Source organism: Scatophagus argus, chromosome 4 (genome assembly GCF_020382885.2).
Source record: "Scatophagus argus isolate fScaArg1 chromosome 4, fScaArg1.pri, whole genome shotgun sequence".
NCBI classification, from domain to species: domain Eukaryota; kingdom Metazoa; phylum Chordata; class Actinopteri; family Scatophagidae; genus Scatophagus; species Scatophagus argus.
In genome coordinates this window covers 16,474,471-16,495,798 of record NC_058496.1, presented here as the reverse complement: position 1 = coordinate 16,495,798, position 21,328 = coordinate 16,474,471, and the positions used below count along the sequence as shown (strand labels likewise).

The 21,328-nt window shown below is 40.9% G+C and overlaps 1 protein-coding gene across 1 annotated transcript in view; it reads left to right on the top strand.

Moving 5' to 3' along the window:
• The first annotated feature begins 9,872 nt into the window (after positions 1 to 9,872).
• Positions 9,873 to 21,328, top strand: part of rtn4r (reticulon 4 receptor) — a 40,946-nt gene continuing 29,490 nt past the window's right edge. Inside the window, exon 1 of the mRNA XM_046385509.1 lies at positions 9,873 to 10,519. Coding sequence (XP_046241465.1) covers positions 10,498 to 10,519 — 22 coding nt within the window. The 5' untranslated portion in view covers positions 9,873 to 10,497. The remainder of the gene's footprint in view (positions 10,520 to 21,328) is intronic.

The following is a 21,328-nucleotide window of genomic DNA, read 5'->3' as shown; positions in this document are numbered from 1 at the left end:
CACCACAAGGCACCATTGACCATTCCATATTAATGCACAGATTGGAACACCTAATTGGCATAGGATTAGCTTTAAAGGAACTGCATTTAGCTGGTTTCGGTCTTATTTATCAGATCGATCTCAATTTGTTCATGTTAGTGATACACTGTCCACTCTCGCAGTCATGGAGTTCCCCGAGGTTGTGTCCTTGGGCCAAAACTGTTCACTCTTTACATGCTCCCCATCGGTGATATTATCAGAAAATATTCCATACATTTTCATTGTTATGCAGATGACACACAATTGTACTTGTCAGTGAAATCAGAAGAAACAAATCAGCTAGTCAAACTTCAGGCATATCTTAAAGACATAAAAACCTGGATGATTTGCAATTTTTTACTTCTAAATTCAGACAAAACTGAAGTTATTGTTCTGGGCCCTGAACACTTTAAAAACACTTTATTCAGTGATAAAGCAATGCTAGATGGCTTAGCCGTGGCCTCAAGCTCCACTGTAAGGAATTTAGGAGTTATCTTTGACCAGGACATGTCCTTTAACTCACACATATCGAATATTTCTTTCACCTCCGCAATATTTCTAAAATTAAGCACATTCTGAGTCAGAAAGAGAAAGAACAATTAGTCCATGCATTCATTACCCCAGGCTGGATTATTGTAACTCCCTTCTATCAGGTTGCCCTAATAAATCTATAAAGACTCTCCAGCTAATCCAGAACGCTGCTGCACGATTACTCACAAGGACCAGCATGAGAGATCATATTTCTCCTGTACTGGCTTCTCTACATTGGCTACTTGTAAAATTCAGGATAGAGTTTAAAATTCTTCTCCTCACATATAAAGCCCTGAACGGTCAGGCACCATCATATCTTAAAGAGTTGATAGTTCCCTATTATCCAGAGCTTTACGCTCCCAAAATGCAGGGCTACTTGTGGTTCCTAGATTCCTCAAAAGTAGATTGGGAACCAGAGCCTTTAGTTATCAAGCTCCTCTACTATGGAACCATCTTCTGGTTTCGGTCCAGGAGACGGACACCCTCTCTACATTTAAGAGTAGACTAAAAACTTTCCTTTTTGATCAAGCTTACAGTTAGGGCTGGCCTAGGCTGGCCCTAAGTTATGCTGCTATAGACTTAGACTGCAGGGGGTCCTCCCATGACACACTGAGCCCTTTCCTCCTCTAACTCTTCTTTTACACACATTTATGTATCATTAATACATATCACTAACTGAGCTTCTTCCCTGGGGTTCTTGTGGGGGTTCCTGACCTGAACAGAGGACATTCAAAAACACACTGACACAGGTGACTGGGAAGACAATGACTAAATAGACAAGACAACGAGACACAGGTGACACACATTAGGAGGGAGACAGCAATCAAGAAAACCAAAAGCAAAGCTACATGAAAACAGGGCAAACAGGGGAAGAGACACTTTCAAAATAAAACAGGACATGACAAAAACCTTGAACATAACACATGGAAACACAAGACACACAAGAAACATGACACATGAACTCAAAACCAAAAGACAAAGCATAGCAAAAACACCAAACATGACAGGTCAGTTTTGTCTTGAATCTATAATGTTCAATAAACTATAATAAAATAAATTCTATACTATATTGTAGCCTATGTGTAGCCGAGGAAGAGTGAGAGGATCATAGATACACACTGCTGCCTATAGTATTCTGCAATTATTTCTTACGAGATTTCTGTAAAAATTCAGTGCTGCCTGTGTTTCTGAAATTACACACTAAGAACAAGGCTGTCTGTCTCTGTGACAATAGACAATAGAAAGCTCTGATAGCTCTGCCTGTTGAAAAATGCAAAGTAAAGTCAGCAACATAAATAAATCTGTATAAGTAGTGTAAGTTCTGAATTAAATGCTTTACACCAAAATTGAATATGGAAAAAATTATCTTCCTCTCCTTTCTTGGAACAAAGAATTACAAGGCCAAACCATTTGTGATTTTCCATCAAAAGTAAGCAGATGCATCCTGCCAGGCTGAGGCCTACCAAGCTCTTTCTTTCACTTCTTGTTCAGGGACACTTTCCCTTGTACATGGGAAAGCTCCTTAAATGCAGAAGATCTCTACACCTGTAATTCCTTCGAGCAAAGTACATGTGAAATGGACTCTGCCCTATATTTAAACAGCATTTCTATGAAACAATGTACATTTATATGTTCTGTTAAGAGGCTTTTTTAGAAGCGGGGGTGAGGTGGGGGGAGGAAGAAAAGAAATTGAATAGTTACGCAAGCTAGACTGATGACTGACAATCTTACAAGCACTTTTTTTTTGATTAATCATGTGCAGGGTTCATTCTTTTAGTGACCGTGGCCAGGCAATCTTGATGTTGGCGCCTTATCGCCTTTTGTAAGCTTAGAGGAAAAAAAAAAAATTCAGATTCTAAGCAAGATTGATTGCACATTTTCAGAGACTCCCACTATCTCACCGGAAAGCACAGTATTACGATTTAAAAGCAGAGCACATTTAAATTCGAACACAGACATGCCATCAGACTGCAGCAGTACGAGTGTATCGCTGTGCAATGCATGACACACATTATTGATGTCGTCATATGATACCATCTATATATCAGGGAGTACGAAGATCTCATTATATGATTTCACAAATCATAAATTCAGTAACTGTGGCCAGGGATTGCATTTGGATTTTAATATTGGACTCCAGTGGATCAAAAGACCATCAATTGATAAAAACTCTGCAATAACTTTGTTGCCTATCATGTTACATTTACTGAAAAGGAATGACTTTAGATGGCATTGTCTTGGAGAATACAATAAATCTGATTGTGTTGGGAAAAAGCAATGCATCATTGCACCTCTTGTGATGCTTTCCAAAGACTAATACAATGAGAGAACAGGGAAAAAATAGACTAAGCTCATAATCTTATTCAGAACTACAATGAGATATGCCTTCACAGAGCTTGAGAACAGCAGAATCCCCAGAACAGCCTGGAATTTGGTGGAAAATCCAAGACTTTGTCAATAATTTGATAGGTGAAACTGAGGCAACCTTATGTAGCCATTTCATTGCGACCAGCTGTTGTATGGAGTGAGTCTGACTTCTGCACACAAGAGAAAAAAAAGAGAAAAAAGAGCGAAGAGAACTAGCTGCTGGGAAATTCCCAAGCAGTTTTTTAAGTTTTAAATTTTATAGGAATACAAAAAGATCGAGTGAAGAGAGAGCGGCAGAAGTGAGGTTGGCAATGGAGATTACACTGAATGGAGTGAGGAAAATTTCCTGATACCATTTGGAAACGGTGTGTAATCAGCTTTGTCTACCATGGAGATGGTATTAGACCCCTTAATAATCTGGAATGAGAAGGATAATAAAAGACTGGAGAGAGCAGTGCCTGGGTTTGCTTGTCAGCTCACCTTGTAGACGTTTAATCTGACCTGCATCGACCTGGATTCCAAGGGAGTGCAATATGGCTTCCTTCATGTAAGACTCAATTGCTCTGACTTCTTTATTTGTTCAGGGCAAGTCAGGACAAATTGTTCTGGTGTATGGCTGTTACACAAGAACATAAAGCCATAAAAGGCTATAACAAAGGCTGCATAAAAGAGAAGTGTTTGATCTTAAGGGTAGCTGAGTAGCTTGCTTTTAAAATGCAATGGCCAGACACTCCTAAATAAGAACCAATAAATCCTTGTCCTTTATGAATAAATGATGCTGAATTTAAGAGTCTTTCAAGTGACAAAATGCTCAGAGAACAGCAGACAGAGACATGTGTAAAAGAGAATATTTAGAAGCTGTGGATAAGACCTTCACAAATTGCTTAATTATTGCCTTGCCACAAAAGGGGGACTAAAGATGATTACTGTATGTGTGTTGGTTGGCCCACACTGAGACATCTTGAACTGCTGGCGGACTGTTGAACACTTGAATGTGTTTTTTTAACGGTCACCTTAAGGCCAGTATTAAAGTTAAACAAGCTGTTGGTCATTCCAAAAGCTTGTTCCAACTAAATTATCTTGAAAACTAGTGTATGTATTGTCATGAAATTTTGTTGCTGCTAGCATGGCTGTAGACGTCTATGGTGTGTGTCCCAAATTCATACTATGATGATTCTGTACACCATGTACTACATATGTACTGACTGTCACAGTATACTGTTTACCCAGTTAGCATAGAAAACACTTTGCCATCTTTACATACATAAAATACAATGCAAAAAACAACAACATGCAACATCAATCATACTACAACTTTACCATTAACAATTCAATCTGAGAGGGAGACATAAGACTTAAGATTTAGTAATTTAGCCTATTAATTTATTTTCAGCCATGAGCAGCTCCTCCATTTCTTTTTCGCATTGCATTGTGGGAGAACAGCGTCCATGATCAGCACTCTCAAAATGATCAGTCTCTTCAAGAGTGAACACGAAATTTACTTAACATCTGCTTAGGATTAATATGTAGCCTGCATTTGTTTAGTCCTTTACTCTTGTATTTACACCTGAGATATCCTGTATACCAGTGTTACGCAATTTGATGATTTGGTTTCACAGTGATGCTACTGAAGGAAACAAACTGTTATTTTTAAGGGCCCTATGGCCTCTCGTAGTCTGGAACTCTGAAGAAAAAAACTTTTTATCCCTAAGGCAAGGTAAGATGAGAAAAATTATGAGCACGTTGTTCCAACTTTGGAACACTTCCGCATGAGCTGTAAACAATACTGCAGCCTCTGGGAGCTGCTAGACCTTAACCCTTTTTTGATTTAATAAAAATGCAAAAGGGTGTATGCTAAACTTTTTGTGCTTGTTTAAAATTCATTTCAGGAACAGATATATTCCTCATTAAGTAACGGCATACCAACAAAAACCACCCAGAGAATGCAAATGCCAGCCATCGGTGAGTTCTTCTCCAATGTGCTGCTGAAGATTTGATTTTTACATTAAAATTGATTTAGCTGCTTTGTGTTAAAGTTACTGTATTTTACAGTCTGTTTTAGATCTTTAGGTCTTTAGAAATAAAAGGTGTGATTAAATGTTCCTGGACAAAAAAAAGGCTTAATTTGTGTGCTAGTCTCAGAGGCCTTTTTGTAAGATTTCTCGCTGGCAAACAGAAAAACTGACTTATGGATATTATGATCTTCCTGCTTCAGGTGACAAGTTGCCACTGAATGCAAACCCACATGTGTCAATGAGCAGAAAAATATTTACCTTAAACTATTTGGTCATATCTTTCATCCATCCATCCATTTTCTATACCCACTTTATCAGCGCAGGGACTCGTGATGGTCATATCTTTAAGATTCAATTCTAAAATCGTTTATGTAATTTAGGAAGCTTCTCATTTTTCCCGTGAAGAGTGTACACTGCTGTGCACCGACAGAGGCAGCAGAAAAAAGTCATGGCTGACATGTGCTATCTGCGCCCCTATCACTGAGCAGACAAGACCAAATCAAATCCACATGAGACAGATGCACAAAGCCTGTGTTCATCCAAGCATCACTCTTTCTCTCTCTCTCTCTGTCTCTCGATCTTTCTTTTTCCTTTTTTTTCCTCTCCATTTCGCAGTTGAAAAGGACGAGAAAATCAAGGTCAGGCCACCGAGCACGTGAATTTTCAGGAGAATAAATTTCCACATGTTTGTCCTTTCCGACCCACTGACAGTTTCAAGGAATGTACCCTTGTCAAGCCAGGTAATATATGACTAGTGAAGACATATGGCATGTTTACATGCGGCCCTTCGTTACTGGCTACTTTCCCTTTCTTCTCTCTATCCTCTTACACATGACACTCAAATCCACACAGGATGATGGGTGGGCAGATGCTTAATTCATGATTCAAAAACAAGTCCACATTGTCAGTGTTTAAGAAGAGAAGAATCTAATTAAAATGCCAAATGGAAAGAGAGAGAGGGAGAGAGAGAGAGAGAGAGAAAGTGAGTGAATCAGCATAATTACAGCTTAATGCAAACAACTCCACATTGTCTTTATTCCAATGAGTTAATGAGGTTACAGACTGGAAAAAACAATTCCATCACTGCTATTGTCTTCTGCAGGCCACCAAGGAAAATGAGCTGTCACCCGATCTTAATGGCGACAGGGTTTTCACCCGGGCCAGAATTAATATCTGACTCCCAGGCCTAATGAGCAAGAGCTGAGAGAGCTGAACTCTTTGTCCTGCAAGTTTGGAGAAGAAAAGCACAAAAATAAAAGTAAGAACTGGATGGCGATGAGAGTAACGGCGCTTGTGAGGGAATACATCGTCATGATTGGAATCCACTCCTCAAGGCGTATTTCAATTCAAAGATGCCATATCAGCGTGACGATCGAAAAATTAACAGTAATCTCAGAGTGTTTCACTTCCATTGTTCCATTACTAGAACATAAACGCAAAATATGAGCAATAAAAATATAGACAAAGTATAAAATTTTACTATTGGTGAACAGCACCTCCACCTACTATCCTATAATCAGCAGTTGTATATAATGAATAGGTTGTCTTTAAATGCGTTTTTTTTTTTTTTCCTTTTTCATTTTTCTGTTCTGGCACCTTATAGAAAACCATTTTGTGTGTATGAATTTGTTTAAAGTGGCCTGTAGGAACAATTTCTTTATTATGTGCTGAGTTCTGAGACCAATAACTGGTATTCCAACGATTAGAGTAAAAAATAGCAGTATTGCTCTGACCTGATTTTAGCTATCATATTTCCCAAACACAGACTGTGAAACTCAGCCAGCAGGGATTCCCTCCCCGAGGAGGATTTACATTGTTTCTCTATTTCTTTACAGAGATTTTTGATTTCTTTCTCTTTTCTTCTCTTTTTCTTTAGTTCCCTTTATTGAATTCAAGCATTTTTTTATCCTAGTTGCCCCATGCTGTGGGTTTGGGGTGGGAATTGTAAAAAGAGTGGTATTGCCTAAAGTGACAAATGTTCTCTTCCAGCTCAGTTATGACCAAGCAATGGCCAAATGCAGCAGTGAATGTGTTATGCAGGCAAATGGCTGCATCTCTTGTTTTTTTCTTGAATATTTACATGTTTTGGAGTACTGAGGAGATGAAGAATGCTCACTCAAGAAGAAAAATGACTGCGCCACAGTACTGCTCCACATCAGTGTATGATGGATGGATGACCTTTGACATATACATAACATGAACATTACATACATTACATACAGTAAGTATGTTGATGTTATAATCTAGATTGAGTTTTTTGCTTTCATTCATAGACTGTAATTAACATCGCTCCTACTGTAGCTCCTGTGGCAATGGGACACAACTAACTTTCCCATTACCAAAGGAAGTCATTTATGCCTCCTTTTGATCTGTCATACTTGTGATGAAAAGAACAGTAGACCCTCAGCCTAGGGATCTGCTGCCTTTGAGACTCAACAGCTTGACTCATTTCATTACTATCATGAATTAAAGATCCCCAATCTCCTTTTTTCTCATTCACATGGCAGTGATCCACCCTTAGTTAATTTACAATCGCTCGTTGTGCAAAGCCTCCAGCCTCAAAGCTCCCATGACAATTTACCTGTGTCCTTTTCACTTGCTGGCGCATATCATTGTGATATACTATAATAGAATGTGGGGAGGACTCAGGAGTGAGTGGGCATGTTGTATAATGAGCTGGGGGGAGGTGTAGTAATCAGTTACAGTATACCTTTCACTTTCCGGGAGAAGAAGATATCTTAACAAGCGAGCCAAATAAGTGGTTTCCCAGCCGAGGATATATTTAGGAAGGGTTATACTGTGGGAATGTCTTGTTGTGGCCAATTTATGTGATCATGTCAATACAGTATGCTGTGACTTAATTAAGATGTTTTTTTTTTGTATGCAACTCATGTTTTTGTCTTTTTAATGATGTTTCTGTATTAAACTTAGAGTTATGTAGCACATACAAAAACACTACACAGTCCACACAGTATGTAAGCATGGCTCCAGCATTATTGTGCTCCATACTATTTCTATAAGCTATAATTCTTTATACAGACTAGAGCAGATATATGAATGTTGGTTGAGGAAATGCTGCATTTGAATGTGTATTAATTCTGTTGTCTCTCTATCCTTGTTACTAAGGGTGATAAGAGTTCATAATTTTCCTCCTGTGAAAATCCTTATAAAATCCGGCACAAAAAATGCCACTTTGGCTCTCACAGGGTACTCCAGGACACACACACACACAACATACAAATGCATGAAAGGATTATGCATACACATGTGTTTGCCCACACGGATGTATTGGGATAAAGCAGGAGAGACAGGGACAACTGTGAAAGATGACAACATTTCCTTTTCTCTCTCGGTGACCTCGTTCTCAGCAGGTCGCTGCGATGGCTTTGGACTGTGTCTCTACTGGCCATCTGGCCCCGCCGGTCTCCACTGTGAGTAAATACCAGGCGAGTGGCTCGCTGGCATATTCTGATGGTGTGATTCAATATCGGTGGTAGTTGTAAGCTTGGGATTAGCTTGCTGCACATCTACCTCCGTTTCACTCGACTACACCACCCACATGGCTCTGGTTTCCATTCACCTGCTCTCAAAGGTAATCTGTTGGCTTCTTTATGTCTCAGTCTGCACACTAGTGTAATTAACGCAAGCATTTCATCCTGTGCCAGTGCACCCAATAATACACACGCGCTTTAAGTCTGTCACAATTCAAGCGCTAAGCTGCTGTTGCAGCTGAAAGATTAAGTGTGCAATTTCTAAAGTTTCCCATATTTCATTATCAGTGGACACGTGTATACTTATTACGTTTTCTTCTAGGAAATCTAATAAATACACACAATATAGTCACCTCTGTGCATTCAGCTATTTATCTGCCAGGGCTTGCCATGACATATACAGTGTGATTCCTGGCTGTCTCTTTAGGCGAACAGGGAGTCATCTTCCACAGATGAGGCCCCTCTGTCTCCATCTATGTGTTTTCACATTTGCCGGTAGGGGGCGTGTGATACCTAAAGATAATAGCACTGCTGCTGTGAATCCAATCCTCCTGGGCTTCAGCAAACCGAGCATGGCTGCAGACGGGAGTAACGGTGAACTGCTCTTCAATTCTATCAGCATTGCCAGTGTGTGTCTGTGCTGTTCAATAGTCTAATCACTTTGTAAAAGCAGCCATTATCACATTAAATGCATGTAAACAGAATGTAGGACTCTCTGCTGCAATCACACGCTGTTCTTACAGGGACTTTGATCTCCCATGTGATGGAAAGAGATGCCTGCCTGCGCTTTAATAATTGCCCAGGTTTCTAAATATGAGCAATGCATTTTTAAGGGAAAATTAAAGGAAAAAGCTCAGCAGGAATTACAAACATCAGGAGAACATTTTTTTTTTGTAAGGGTCTTGGGTTTCAGATAGCCTAAGTTTTTCAGATATTTCTCTGTCAGGTTAACCAAGCAGAACTGGAGTCTTTGTTGTCTTTTTATGGCGCTTTTTAGCAACTCCGCCTATCATATCAGAACAGCCAAACTGTCCAGTCCCCGGGAGGAAGCGCGGGTCCCACCGGCCAGCTGGTTCTTCGTCTGTCTTTTAGGGGTATTTTCGTATGCTTGTGCGTGCCTGGCCGTGTCCGATCCAAATAGATTCGCCTCACGTCACCTTCCTACCCACCCACCGACCCACCACCACCCCCTGCATATAAAACATTCATTAGAGCGCAGCCCTGCGCTGCAAGAAATGTCTTTCTGAATAAGTCATTAAGCCTCAGATTCAGTCTTAACATTATCTTCAATTACATAAAGTAACTTAACATATTATATTGTTTGTGTACCAGATTTTCTATAATTAACTGTACTGAAATTGAAGCAGCAAATATATAAATACATGAATGTTGCTTTGCCTCGATTGATGCGAAAATTCCACTTTGACATTTAAGCGGAACATCTTTTGCAGCGTGTATGACCATAAAACATTCATCTCTGAATTCTCTCTCCCTCTTTCCGCCAAACGCACCTCGCTGCCCCGCCCTCCCTTCCTACTTCCCCGCGGTAAACGCACAGTGACGCTCACCAGTGCGGCCGACATCCGTGCGCATCCACCACACTTTTCTCCGTGTACTTGGGAAATATTCAGCGGGGCAAGTGATCGGACTGGATATGTGATGCCATTTCAAAACATGGATCCAATACTGATTTTTCGATTTTGTCGTTGATTGTTCAATTCTGCATTAACACTTTCAGCTCTTCTCTGTTTGCGCGTCCTATATTTTGGGGAGGTGTCGAGTCGAGTCTACTGATCCCACTTTGGATGTTTATTGCTGACTATTTTTTTTTTCAATCCATCGTCCAAATGACTGAGCTCGGGTGCAGCCGGAGACGTGGCTCCCCACTCGGGAAGACCTACGGCTAAAGTTTGAAGGGTGCAGTGGTGCTTTCGGCTGTCCGTCTCCCACCGTGCACTGGATTTGCAATTACCCACAAATTGCAATAAACAACAGATATCCTATCTGCCTCGGCACACGCTGGGATTCGTTCGACTTGGATTTATACAGCTCTTGGATTTCACCTCATCTAAACCATGAAGACCGTTATAATTGATGGTGAGTACACATTAGACAATGGGCACCTTTGTAAAGTTTTCACATAAAGCAGACAGGAGGACCCTGCTGGGTTACTGCGCAACGATAAAACCTACATCGGGCAGTGTCACTGCTCTGTGGAGAACAGACACAACCAAAGATAAATCAGATGTCCTAATTGGAGTTTACTCTGCTGGCTCCTCTTGTACATGGCTGACAATGTATGTAAAAAAACAACAAACAAACAAACAAAAAAAACCCCTCACATTTTGTCTCCACAATAACAAATTAGTGTTTAATTTTTGGAGCGGACTCACAAGTAGCGTCAGTATCAGTTGTGGACATTGCGGCTGTAAACGACCTTGACTCAGTGGCTCTTAATTGAGTCATAATTCAGAGCAGATTTTGTGCGTGCCTCTTTATCTCTTTGTATGCGCGTGTCTCAGTGCGCCAGCGAGCGCGCGTGAGAGAGGCCATGTAGCGTTTGTGGCGGTCAATATGCTCTGCATGATATCGCAACTTAACCCGAGCATCCGATCAGCCCGTCTGGACACTGTGGGCTGAGCTTTTGATGAAGTCTGCAGATGGTCCGCTTGGCGGCCCAGTAATACCGCTTGACTCTCCAGCTCCTTGGCTTATAATTGGTGTTTTGTGGCATCGTCCCACTCAGGGTGCCGCCAGAAGGACAGGAAATTGGGCCGTGTAGCGTTCACTGACTGGACGTGGAGCTCTTCTAATGTGGACGGGAATGCTTTTACAATTCCGCCGGAAATGGTCAAGAATTTCATTTCTTGGCAGGAGTGTGCCGTGGGTTTGCTTGTGCGAGCGCGCGCGCGGGTGTGAGCCGCTAGGTGGAGGGAAGATGAAGCACCTGGCATGTCACTGCGCGTGTGTTCCTGCACGCCTGCTTTGTGTCAATATGTTTAATGCAGTGCAGAGAATAAACTGACATGGCGTGTGACGTTTGATAAGCAGCACCGCGATGAGATAAGCGCATGTATGTAACATCCAATTTGTTCCATCAAGAGCTTGTGGAAAACCCTCATCTCCACCCTGCCCCACCCCTGCACACACTGCTTCAGCACACACACACACACACACGCAGGCACACCCACAGAGTGCTTATGCAACATGCTGAACACTCTCCCTCTTCCTCACGTTGTTCATTACTTGGCTAAAACTGCAGGATTATGGTAAGAAAGCCACAGATTATTGTGGGCCTACAGAGTAACTTTGCATTTCACAACTAGCAAAATCAAAGAGGCACATCCACTTGCACATTCTCTTTGATATGTCACAGGGTGATGCAAATTCAAATGCACACCCCTTCATTGGCAAAGAATGGCTCTGGGTTCCTCAGACCCTTCAGGCAGGTTTTCATCATCCAGCTGGTGTGATTTAACACCAGGCTCCTGACACACACCTATGTCTGATTTTTTTTTCCCTGCTGCAATTATAACTGGTATCCATCTTTCAAGCCCCTGATTTGGTGGAGGAAATATGGCCTGTCCTGCCTTGTGTTTAAGGTGTCAGAGTGAGGAGGGACTTTAATTTGCAGTCTTTTTCACCCAGTCGGCATATGATCAAATGGCTCTGTGGGAAAGCTGTTGCTCGGGGGTGCTGTTGCTCCCTGTCTACTGCCAAGCAAAGCCAATAAAGCCCAAATGAATGGATAAAACCATTATGGTGGAACTGAAAGCTTTCTCTTCAGGAGTTTTAAACCTCTACACAATGAGGGCATTTTTTCAATTAGTTAACTGTTTTGGTGGTGCCTTGCCAAAAACTATGGCCGATTTTCAAAAATAGGGCATAAAATGCAGCATCTGAAGTGGCAAGATAATTGTTTGAAACTTGACAAGCCGTAAATAAAAAAAATGCCACAAATAAAAAGAATAACAATGACTAATTTGCATAGCTGCATTAGGTGGGATCAAACATTGTGCAATAAACTGACAATAAGACACGGCATCTTCTGCTTCCTGAAAGAGAATGTGAAAGTGTTTGTATGGGTTTATATACAAACACATGTGGAGGGCTCGGAGAAAAAATGTGTGTGTAGGTCCTGTGTTCTATGAGCGTATGGGAAGAGAGAGGCAGTAAGGAGAAAGAAAGACAGCAGGGATGGAAGAGGGAATGCATGTGAAATGGAGAAGTGTGAACATCATGCAACTTATCATAACTCACTGCTGTGTGTTTTCTGCTTATAGCGCCTCGTCACATTTTTCAGCTGCATGGATGATGCAAGTGCAGGCGAGAAAAATTAATTAATAGCTCTGAATTTTTCTCGACTGTGGTCTCAGTCAATGAGGAATGTGTTCTTTCTCCCGAGTTCTCGTTGACTTTTTAGGCCTTCGTGCCGGCGACAGCCGTGGCCGGTGGCATTGTGTTGATGGGTTGTCTGTCCTTCCGTGAATGTGATATTTCAGGAATTGCCAGAGGGAACTTTTTCAAATTTGGTACAAATGTCCACTTGGACTCAAGATTCTAATTAATAAGATAAAGGTCAAAGGTCAAGGTTACTGTGACATCACGAAACATGTTTTTAGCCATAACCCAAGATTTATGCTAATCATGACAACATTTCAGTGGTCAAGTGTTTCATACAACAAAATGATAGAGTGATGACATTTTACATCTAAAAGGTCAGTGGTCAATTTCACACTAAAATCATCGGGATCTGCAAAAACGCATTGCTGATTGTCACTTCACACACCATAACTCAGGAGCAGAAAGGGAGACAATAATCGTGTGGATGCGATGAAAATATGTGAGAAGCATCGATACTTTAGAATTTGTAGCATCTTTGTGTCCTTCTTGGTTTTGCTGGGCTTCAGTTGTTTGTCTTGGCACCATGTGATAAACCTCTCTGTCTGTCCTCTGTATATTTAAACAGTCTCTCAGTGAAGACAGCATGTCTCTCACTGGAATCATACATGTCAATACATTGACAACTTCAGTTTCACCAAGAACTACACTTATTACCTTTTATTAAATTCAGAGCCATACAACCAAAAGGCAGTAACTTTAACTTTTCTTCTTCTCTTAACTGGCCAAGGTCAGCAATGAGACCAATAAAAGCTCAGCTCTGTTATTGAGGTATTTAAGTGGAAATGTGTAGAATTTTCAACTCCCCACAGTACAAAATGACCATAATATATCTGTAGCTGGGAAGGTTGTTGATCAATACAACTGACTCATTGATTACTCTGCCAGGTGCTGTGATTTCTGGCTTTCATTTCTAGCTTTTTCAGCCTGAATTTCAAGATCCTCCCAGTCTCCCAGGTCTCATTTATTCACTTCTTCCAAGTCTTTAACAATTGAGGATGGTGCTATGTGCAAGACCTTTCAGGTATGAAGACAAATAAGCCTTATTACGGTGCCTGTACTCCAAGAAGAGGAGATTATAAGCTTTGCTAATGTTGTTGCAATTTCCTCTGGTCACCAATAGAGGCCGCTAAAGGTCACAGATTGGTTATTGCCCCCTTTATGGTCAAGTTTTGGGGGTCAGTAAGAGCCAAGAGAGTTGTGATGAGTGCAACTTGTGATTTGGCTGCAACCCAAGACCAAATCACACACTGAAGATGGTAAACAGAAGGTTTGGCTTGGCAATTCAATTGTGTACTGCCACAAAGCACACCAGCATTGTCCTCTGGGTTGCCACTGGTCCTAATAGACAATGAGGGCAAACTCAGGAGATAGTTTTCAAGGGTAATTGGCTCTGATGCAGACATCCATGCTTGGTTCCGCCTGTCTGTGTCTTATCCATTCAGTGACAAATAAGACAGAGACAGAGTAATAACACAGGTTGTATAATATAATAATGTCTCTGTAGAGTTTTTGTTTAATATAGGAGTTCTAGTTTTGACATGTAATTATCTTAAATTTTATGTAACGCATAACAGTTTATGTGGTAATGCTTATCTATACATTTCATTGCAGTTTAGTCAGCCATCTACAGAAATATTGCAATGCACAACTTTTTCCATAACACCACAATATTATTATTGTGAATATTATATTGTGTTATTGTTTCAGCCTCTTTTTTTGAAATTTTACCGACAAATTAGGACTAAATAGTATTTGCAGTATCAGTCACAACATATGCAAGATACAAGTTTGTGCAAAAAATGTGATGGATTATTATTTTGGATTACTTATACATTGTCACCATAATCATATTTCACATCGATTGCTCAGTTTCTAAATAATGAAGATGCCAATATTGTGTGCTACACAGCCTTGGTGGTATTAATCCCTTAGTTGCAATGACAAACTGCAGCAGGCTATCTGATAGCAGATCTGCTATGTTCACTGCATCCTGATGAGCACGCTCTTCAGGGGCTTCTTTTAATTGGCCGCGCCCTTCAAGTAGCACTGCATTTGTTTATACAGTACACACACACACACACACACAGATTCCCACTGATGCACACACATACACAACACACAAGCATGCTGGCCTCAGATATCCTTGGAACTATCCGCTCTAGGTTATCCCAGCCTCCCAGCCCTTCAATGCTAATCAGCAAGACAGAGGAACTAAGTGGATAAACGAGTAAAATTCTATTTGTTTATACAGAGGAAGCTAAGGGGCCAAAATACACATGAAGCAGTAGAAATGGAATACACTGTTCCCCCAGATTACCAGTCCTTAATCCTCTCTGTGGGTTATTATTCAACCGTCAGAAATTTTGGAGGGACAACGAGCAGAAAGCAGAGTAAATATATGAACCCCACACTCCCCACACTTGTCTCCTAAGAGGAAAAAAAAAAAAACTAACAATAAGTGTTGGGTCTGGTCTTGAGCAAGGTGTGGGAGAAGAGGGAGGACCAGAGGAATTAGAGTTATGCAATTTTGGGTTGGTGTGGCAGGTGGAGTCTTTATGGGGGGATTTATTTATGTCTTTTTACAAAAATCCACTCTGACGCTGAATCATAATCCTTTAAAGGTGCCTACGCGTGGCACAGCAGATCAAAACCTCCACTGTGCCAAAGCCCAACCCTTAAATAATAGACAAGTGAAATTTGAACACAATATGCAGGTGCATTAGAGCTGCGTTCACACCAGAGCCGTGATACACACCAGCCAGCAAGCAACACGGAAGTCTCCCCATGGAGGGAATATGCATCTGTTGATTCCGTTAACACTGCAATAGTATTGTACTGCTTCAATTCCCGGCATGCATAAACAGAGCTGGCTAATTTTTCGAACTCATTGCCCATCTCTCTCCACTGTACAGTGTCATCTTTCAATCTGGTGCTTCACATTGTTCCCTCTGCACCCTTGGAACTCATTGTGCCCACTTTTCTGTCCATGTATCCATCAAAATTGCAAGGCTGTTCTAATCCCATTTCAGATCCGAAAGTGTGCACCGAGCTGGCTGAATGTTGGTGACGCTGATTATACCACAATGGGGAGGCTGACTGATGGCCTAGTAAATTGTTAATTAGACAGAGCAGAAGCCGCTCTTAAATTAGCCGCATGAATGGAGCCGTTGTCAGCCTTATAAGTCAACCCTGCTCCGCTACTCTTCTTGCATGCTGCAGTGCCACTCAGACAGATAAAGTGGCTGGCTGATCTAAGATGTGAGCACAAACACAATGTCATTGATCACAGTGTAAGGGAGGAGGATTAGCATAACTGATCAACAGCAAAACACACATAGGTAGATACTCTGTTACCCAGGTGATGGCCTTTTATTACAGACTGCATTGGTATGATATCCTTGCAAGTTCCTTCTCATTCAAAAAAAGTCTAAAGTCTGGAAAAAGTCTAAAAATCCCCCAAATCCCTGTAATTTAACGGTGTTTTCAGTTTGAATGGAGATTAAATATTTGTGTATCGTGTATATTTAAAAAAAAAAAATCTGTTCTTATAGATCTCCAGTGGAGACCTTGATGGTAGCAAAGAGGCAGGTCCATCAATAATCCTTGGCTTCAGAAAACGTGGCAGACGTTTTGATCTAATTAACCACGTTTTGCTGACATATGAACTGAGCTGAAGTCTGCACTCAGTCAGTATTCGATGCTGCCCTTGAACCAGCAGAGCTGTCAAATGTTCAAGTGAATATATGAGAGGAAGGATACCCCTGAGGAAGAACCTCAGGTTTTTTTTTTCCAAATAGTCTCTTTTATTTTTAGCAGCGTGTGTATTTTCTTAGTGTTAATGACACAAAATGAAATCCTTATCAGTCCTGATCATCCAGAGTGCGTCTGCCTGTTGTTGTGATTAGTTTGCAAATGGGAGTTGGTGTTTGATGCTGCATCTTACTCAATCCCTGGCATCACATTGTTGAGGCGCTTAAGCCAAAGGGGTCACCTTTCTCTACTGTATGCTTTGTTGGATCCCATTTTCTCGTTATTTATCTTCATTCAGGCGAAGTTCTAAAGGACCACTTCAGAGGGACTCTCCGACATTGCATAAATAGCAGCATATATGGGTTTTTTTTTATGTGAAGGACAAATACTTTATGCTGGATTCAGAGACTGAATATTTTATCAAGCTTTAAAAGGGTGGTTACAGTGTGGGTGGAAAGAAAAAAACACCTTGAGATGACAGACTAAGGAGCCCACTTAATGACAGAAAGGACAGCTTATTCAGGCAAACATGCTAGACAAGCCGATAGATAGACAGATAGATAGATAGATAGATAGATAGATAGATAGATAGATAGATAGATAGATCCTGCCCATTATAACTTTCTAAAGTCAATTTTTCTTGAAACTACTTTGAAGAAATGTGCCAATCGGTTGGCTTACTTGACCCATTTTTTTCCAGCATAAGTCTTATTGTTCAAGGCTTTTTTGCTGCTCTTTTTGAAATTCTCTTGATATACCTGTCCGTGTATTAGAATCCTTACTTTTTCAGTCTTGATTGAAGATTTAGGACTGCTTAAGCTGCTACTTTGTCAGAAATACAACAGAGGAGCAACCTAAAAGTGTTTGGCCAGTTCCATCATGAAGCTGCGGTAGGGTGTGGGATAACTCAATACAGCTCTGACACAGTGTAAAGAGAGTGAACAGTAAACAGTAAGGCTGTTAAGAGATAAATTTTGCTGGATTGAACATGTGCCTCGATTTCAAGGATTCCTATGATTCCCTGATGCTTAGGTAGACACGATGGAATAACAACAGTAGTAGCAGTCTCAGCCACTATCCTTAAAGGCCATAAATAGTATAAGAACTAGTTTCTGATTTCAATGAAATCTTAACAATTATAGCTTTGAAGAAAAAAATATGCATTGGCAGGTGGCCAGAGCTGAAAAAAGCAGAGCAGAATCGCTTGCTCCATTTTTAAGATGTATGGCTTCTGCATAGATAGATAGATAGATAGAATTTACATTATGCCATAGGGAAAGTGAGATAGAACAAAGCCTTTCGGAAGCTTGACAGACTGTGTTTTATTCACACACATTGCAATGCATTCACAACAGTAATGTGTCTCACTGTGAGCTTTTCACTTCTGAAATATGTATGGGGAGCCTTTCAAAGGAAATAGGTCGTCACTCCTCAGCTCAGGGGAAATTGATCTGTTATAGATGTGAAAGCTCATTCCGTAGGTGTTAAACATATATAATATATACCTGGTCTGGTTGCTTCATACAAGAATTCCATAATTTGTTTTTACATGGCAGATACAGCTTTCTTTCTCACACAAATCCATGGCATCAGTGGCAAGTGGGGAGTGAAAGCACTTTTTGAGCAGCAAATGTATAATCCTGCACCTGCTGCTGGAGCAAGGTAAGACTTTCAAAACATACTCACCAGCACAAAAGTGGAATCAATGAGGATCCCACTCATCTGCTACAACAAGTGTGCCCTATACTTTAAAAGGACAGAAATACCGTTACATGTACTACTACATGTAATTGGACAGGGCTGCCCCTGCAAAGCAAAATACTGTAGCAGGGAAAGGTAACTCCCTCCAAGCTAAGATGTTGACTGTGTTCAGGGTTGTTCACTGGAATCCACAGGTTTCACCCTTAGTCATCTCAGGGGCCCAAAGTGGGTCATTCTTATTAAAATGCAAATCTGACAGGTGTGCTTCATAGGTACTCTCCCTTTGTCCCTGTGCAGTGAATAAGTATTTCTTTCTGATTCTTTACAATATTTCCTTCACCCTTGCATTCTTTTACTCCACTCACGTTATGTTGGTCATTCTTCTCTTTCTAATTCTATTACTGTCTCACCCACATACACACTGTCGCTCATTTTTCTGTCTTCACTCTCAGGTGTAAATGCTGATTATCTTGTGTAGATATCAGGCCATGGCAAATTAAATGTGACCGCAGCTAGCCTGCCAGGACGTCCATTATAATGATATCTGTAATCTCCTGGGCTCAGGGGAAGCAGTGGGGAGGGGAGGGAAGATAGAGGGATGAGGGGGGATTCAGTATGTATCCAGTAGCTGGCAGAGAGCGGTGGACATGGATTTTCCTCCACTGATGAGGTTGTGTGAACTGCAGGACCATATGTTATCCATGTGCTTAAACACCATGAACCAGAGTGCCATTCGAGGGAGAAACATCAAAGGATGGTCAAGAACAATTACTGACTGTATGTGAAGTTAGTGGAAAGCTGATTTGTTGACTTATTTTAGCTTTTTCTTTTTGACTCTAACTTTAATAATAATAATAATAATTATAATAATACTTGTAGTAGCAGTAGTAATATATTTTAGTGCTTTTTATGGTCCTCAGAGACACTTTACAGAGGTTGCAAAAGTTTTGTGCTGAGAGTTCTTTGTTGCTGTCTTTCTGGTCGTTTGACATCATCAGCTTCAGCATTGATTAGTAGCGGTGATTATCTTGTCTACTCAGCCATACGGTGGCAATCAGTGATCATGAAAACTACCTTGAGTCGTGTCTTTATTACGACCAATCCTACTGCTAGAATCTCAAAATGCATCACCTCCTGTTCCCAGGTGGGGGAACTATACTTGTTAACCTTTATTAAATCATTTTAATGTCTTCATTGAAGTCTTCACTATACACATTATATCAACTGGGACAGACATCGATGTAAACTCTATGCCCAGTGTGTTGTCAGACTCAGAATGGAATTGTATTTATCTGGAAGTCTTATGGATGATTACGTCAGGCTTTGTGCACCATGGTAACAACGGCGTTAGGATCCTGTGGTGCAAAGCATTACAGGCACAGGAGACCTGTGTAGAAAACTTCCCATGGAATCCCTTTGATATTGAGGATCGGAGAGCACAAAGGAAATTGATCTGATGAGGGAAAAGATTGTACTGGGGATATGTCGCTGTCGTGGGTGCATCAGCCTGGCTTGGTTTCCAAAACCTCCAATCAGAAATGGTACTTGTTTTCACATGCCTGTCCGTGTTCCCAGCAAAGCCTATCATCACAGCAATTATTCCAGTGAGGGAGATGAGCACTGCCAACACTCCATCTCCGAGCTGTAAACAAATTATGCTGAGGGGTCTTGATGATGTCTGCGTGAGAAATGAATTAATCTGGGACCAATTCTGATGGTCCTGTTGTGCCTTCCCAGGGTCCTCAGCCAGCACATACTCGGGGGGTGAAGCTGTGCCTCTTCTTAAAGGAAGCTGGCTGTTATAGCAGTGCCTTCCAGATGTACAGTGCATCTGTGAAGTATTGTTTTTTTTTTTTCCTCGTGAGCCAGATTTACCCATTTTGCATCTCTCATCAAAAATGCAGACTCCGCTCCACTTGTTTGGATAATGAGTTTTGACAGATCCAGCTTTTTCTCTGTTAGCATAAATCAAAGTTTGAAATTTCCACCTGGCACTTTCCAGAAGTAATTGATGAAGATACAATTGCCATATGCACCCTTAAACCTAATACAATTCAACTCGATTCCATTAAGTTAGAGGAGGTTAATTTTTTTGATGTGATTTTGTAATTAGTCAAACAACTGCTGACTTGTGTTTTGATCCATCTCATGTTTAAACTCTTTTGTCTTGTGTAAATTTCTGGTGGTTTTCAATAAATCTTTCAGTGGTTTTGCTGTGGGTAATTGACAGGTTATGTTTTCTTCCCCTCCATCACTCCCTTGGAAGGCATTAGCATATTGAGTTTCGTGCCTGACTGTGAGGCGATTCCCACCATGCCTTTAAAAGGCATCGCATGAATAGGCTGCACATTATACAGCAGAGAAATATGAGACAGGAGAGAGAGCACACTCTTCCTCCACTTTTCCTCTCAGCTCATACACACTTCAGTGAGATGAGCCCGACATGCATGTGCACACATATACACCCGCTGCTAAAGACCCCCGCTGCTTGCTGACTCACACGAAGTTTAGGAGACGGACCGTGTTTTCAAGAGTAGTACGTTACATTTCCATTTCCCACAGTTAACTCTGAAGAAACAGCCATGAAATAGGTACTTTCTCCTCCCTAAGTTAAAGACACCTGAACCCCCTCTGGTTTTTATCGTGTTTATTGTTGTCTACTCTACCGTAACACTGAAATTAGAATTGAAAACTCCATAGAATCTGATCTGCAGTTCAAAGTCACACCTCGGAATTCAGCTACTGGAAACACACCACTTTTTCTCCAAAAGTCAACACCAGGCTTTGGCTGTCAATAGCCCAATTTAATAAATATATAAAATAAATATAAATAAATATATACTTTAAGATGGCTGATAACTTATGTCATCCAGGGTCAGTTAACATCATCAACTTCCTTAAGCTGCTCTCTTACCACAGTGTTTTTATTCTCTTTTCTTTTTTTTTTATTTCTGCAAATATTATTGTGTTCAACATAAACCACACTTCACACAGGCTACTGTATATAGTCTGTAGGAGGTGGAGCTTTAAGTCAATTATGCCACAAAGCAA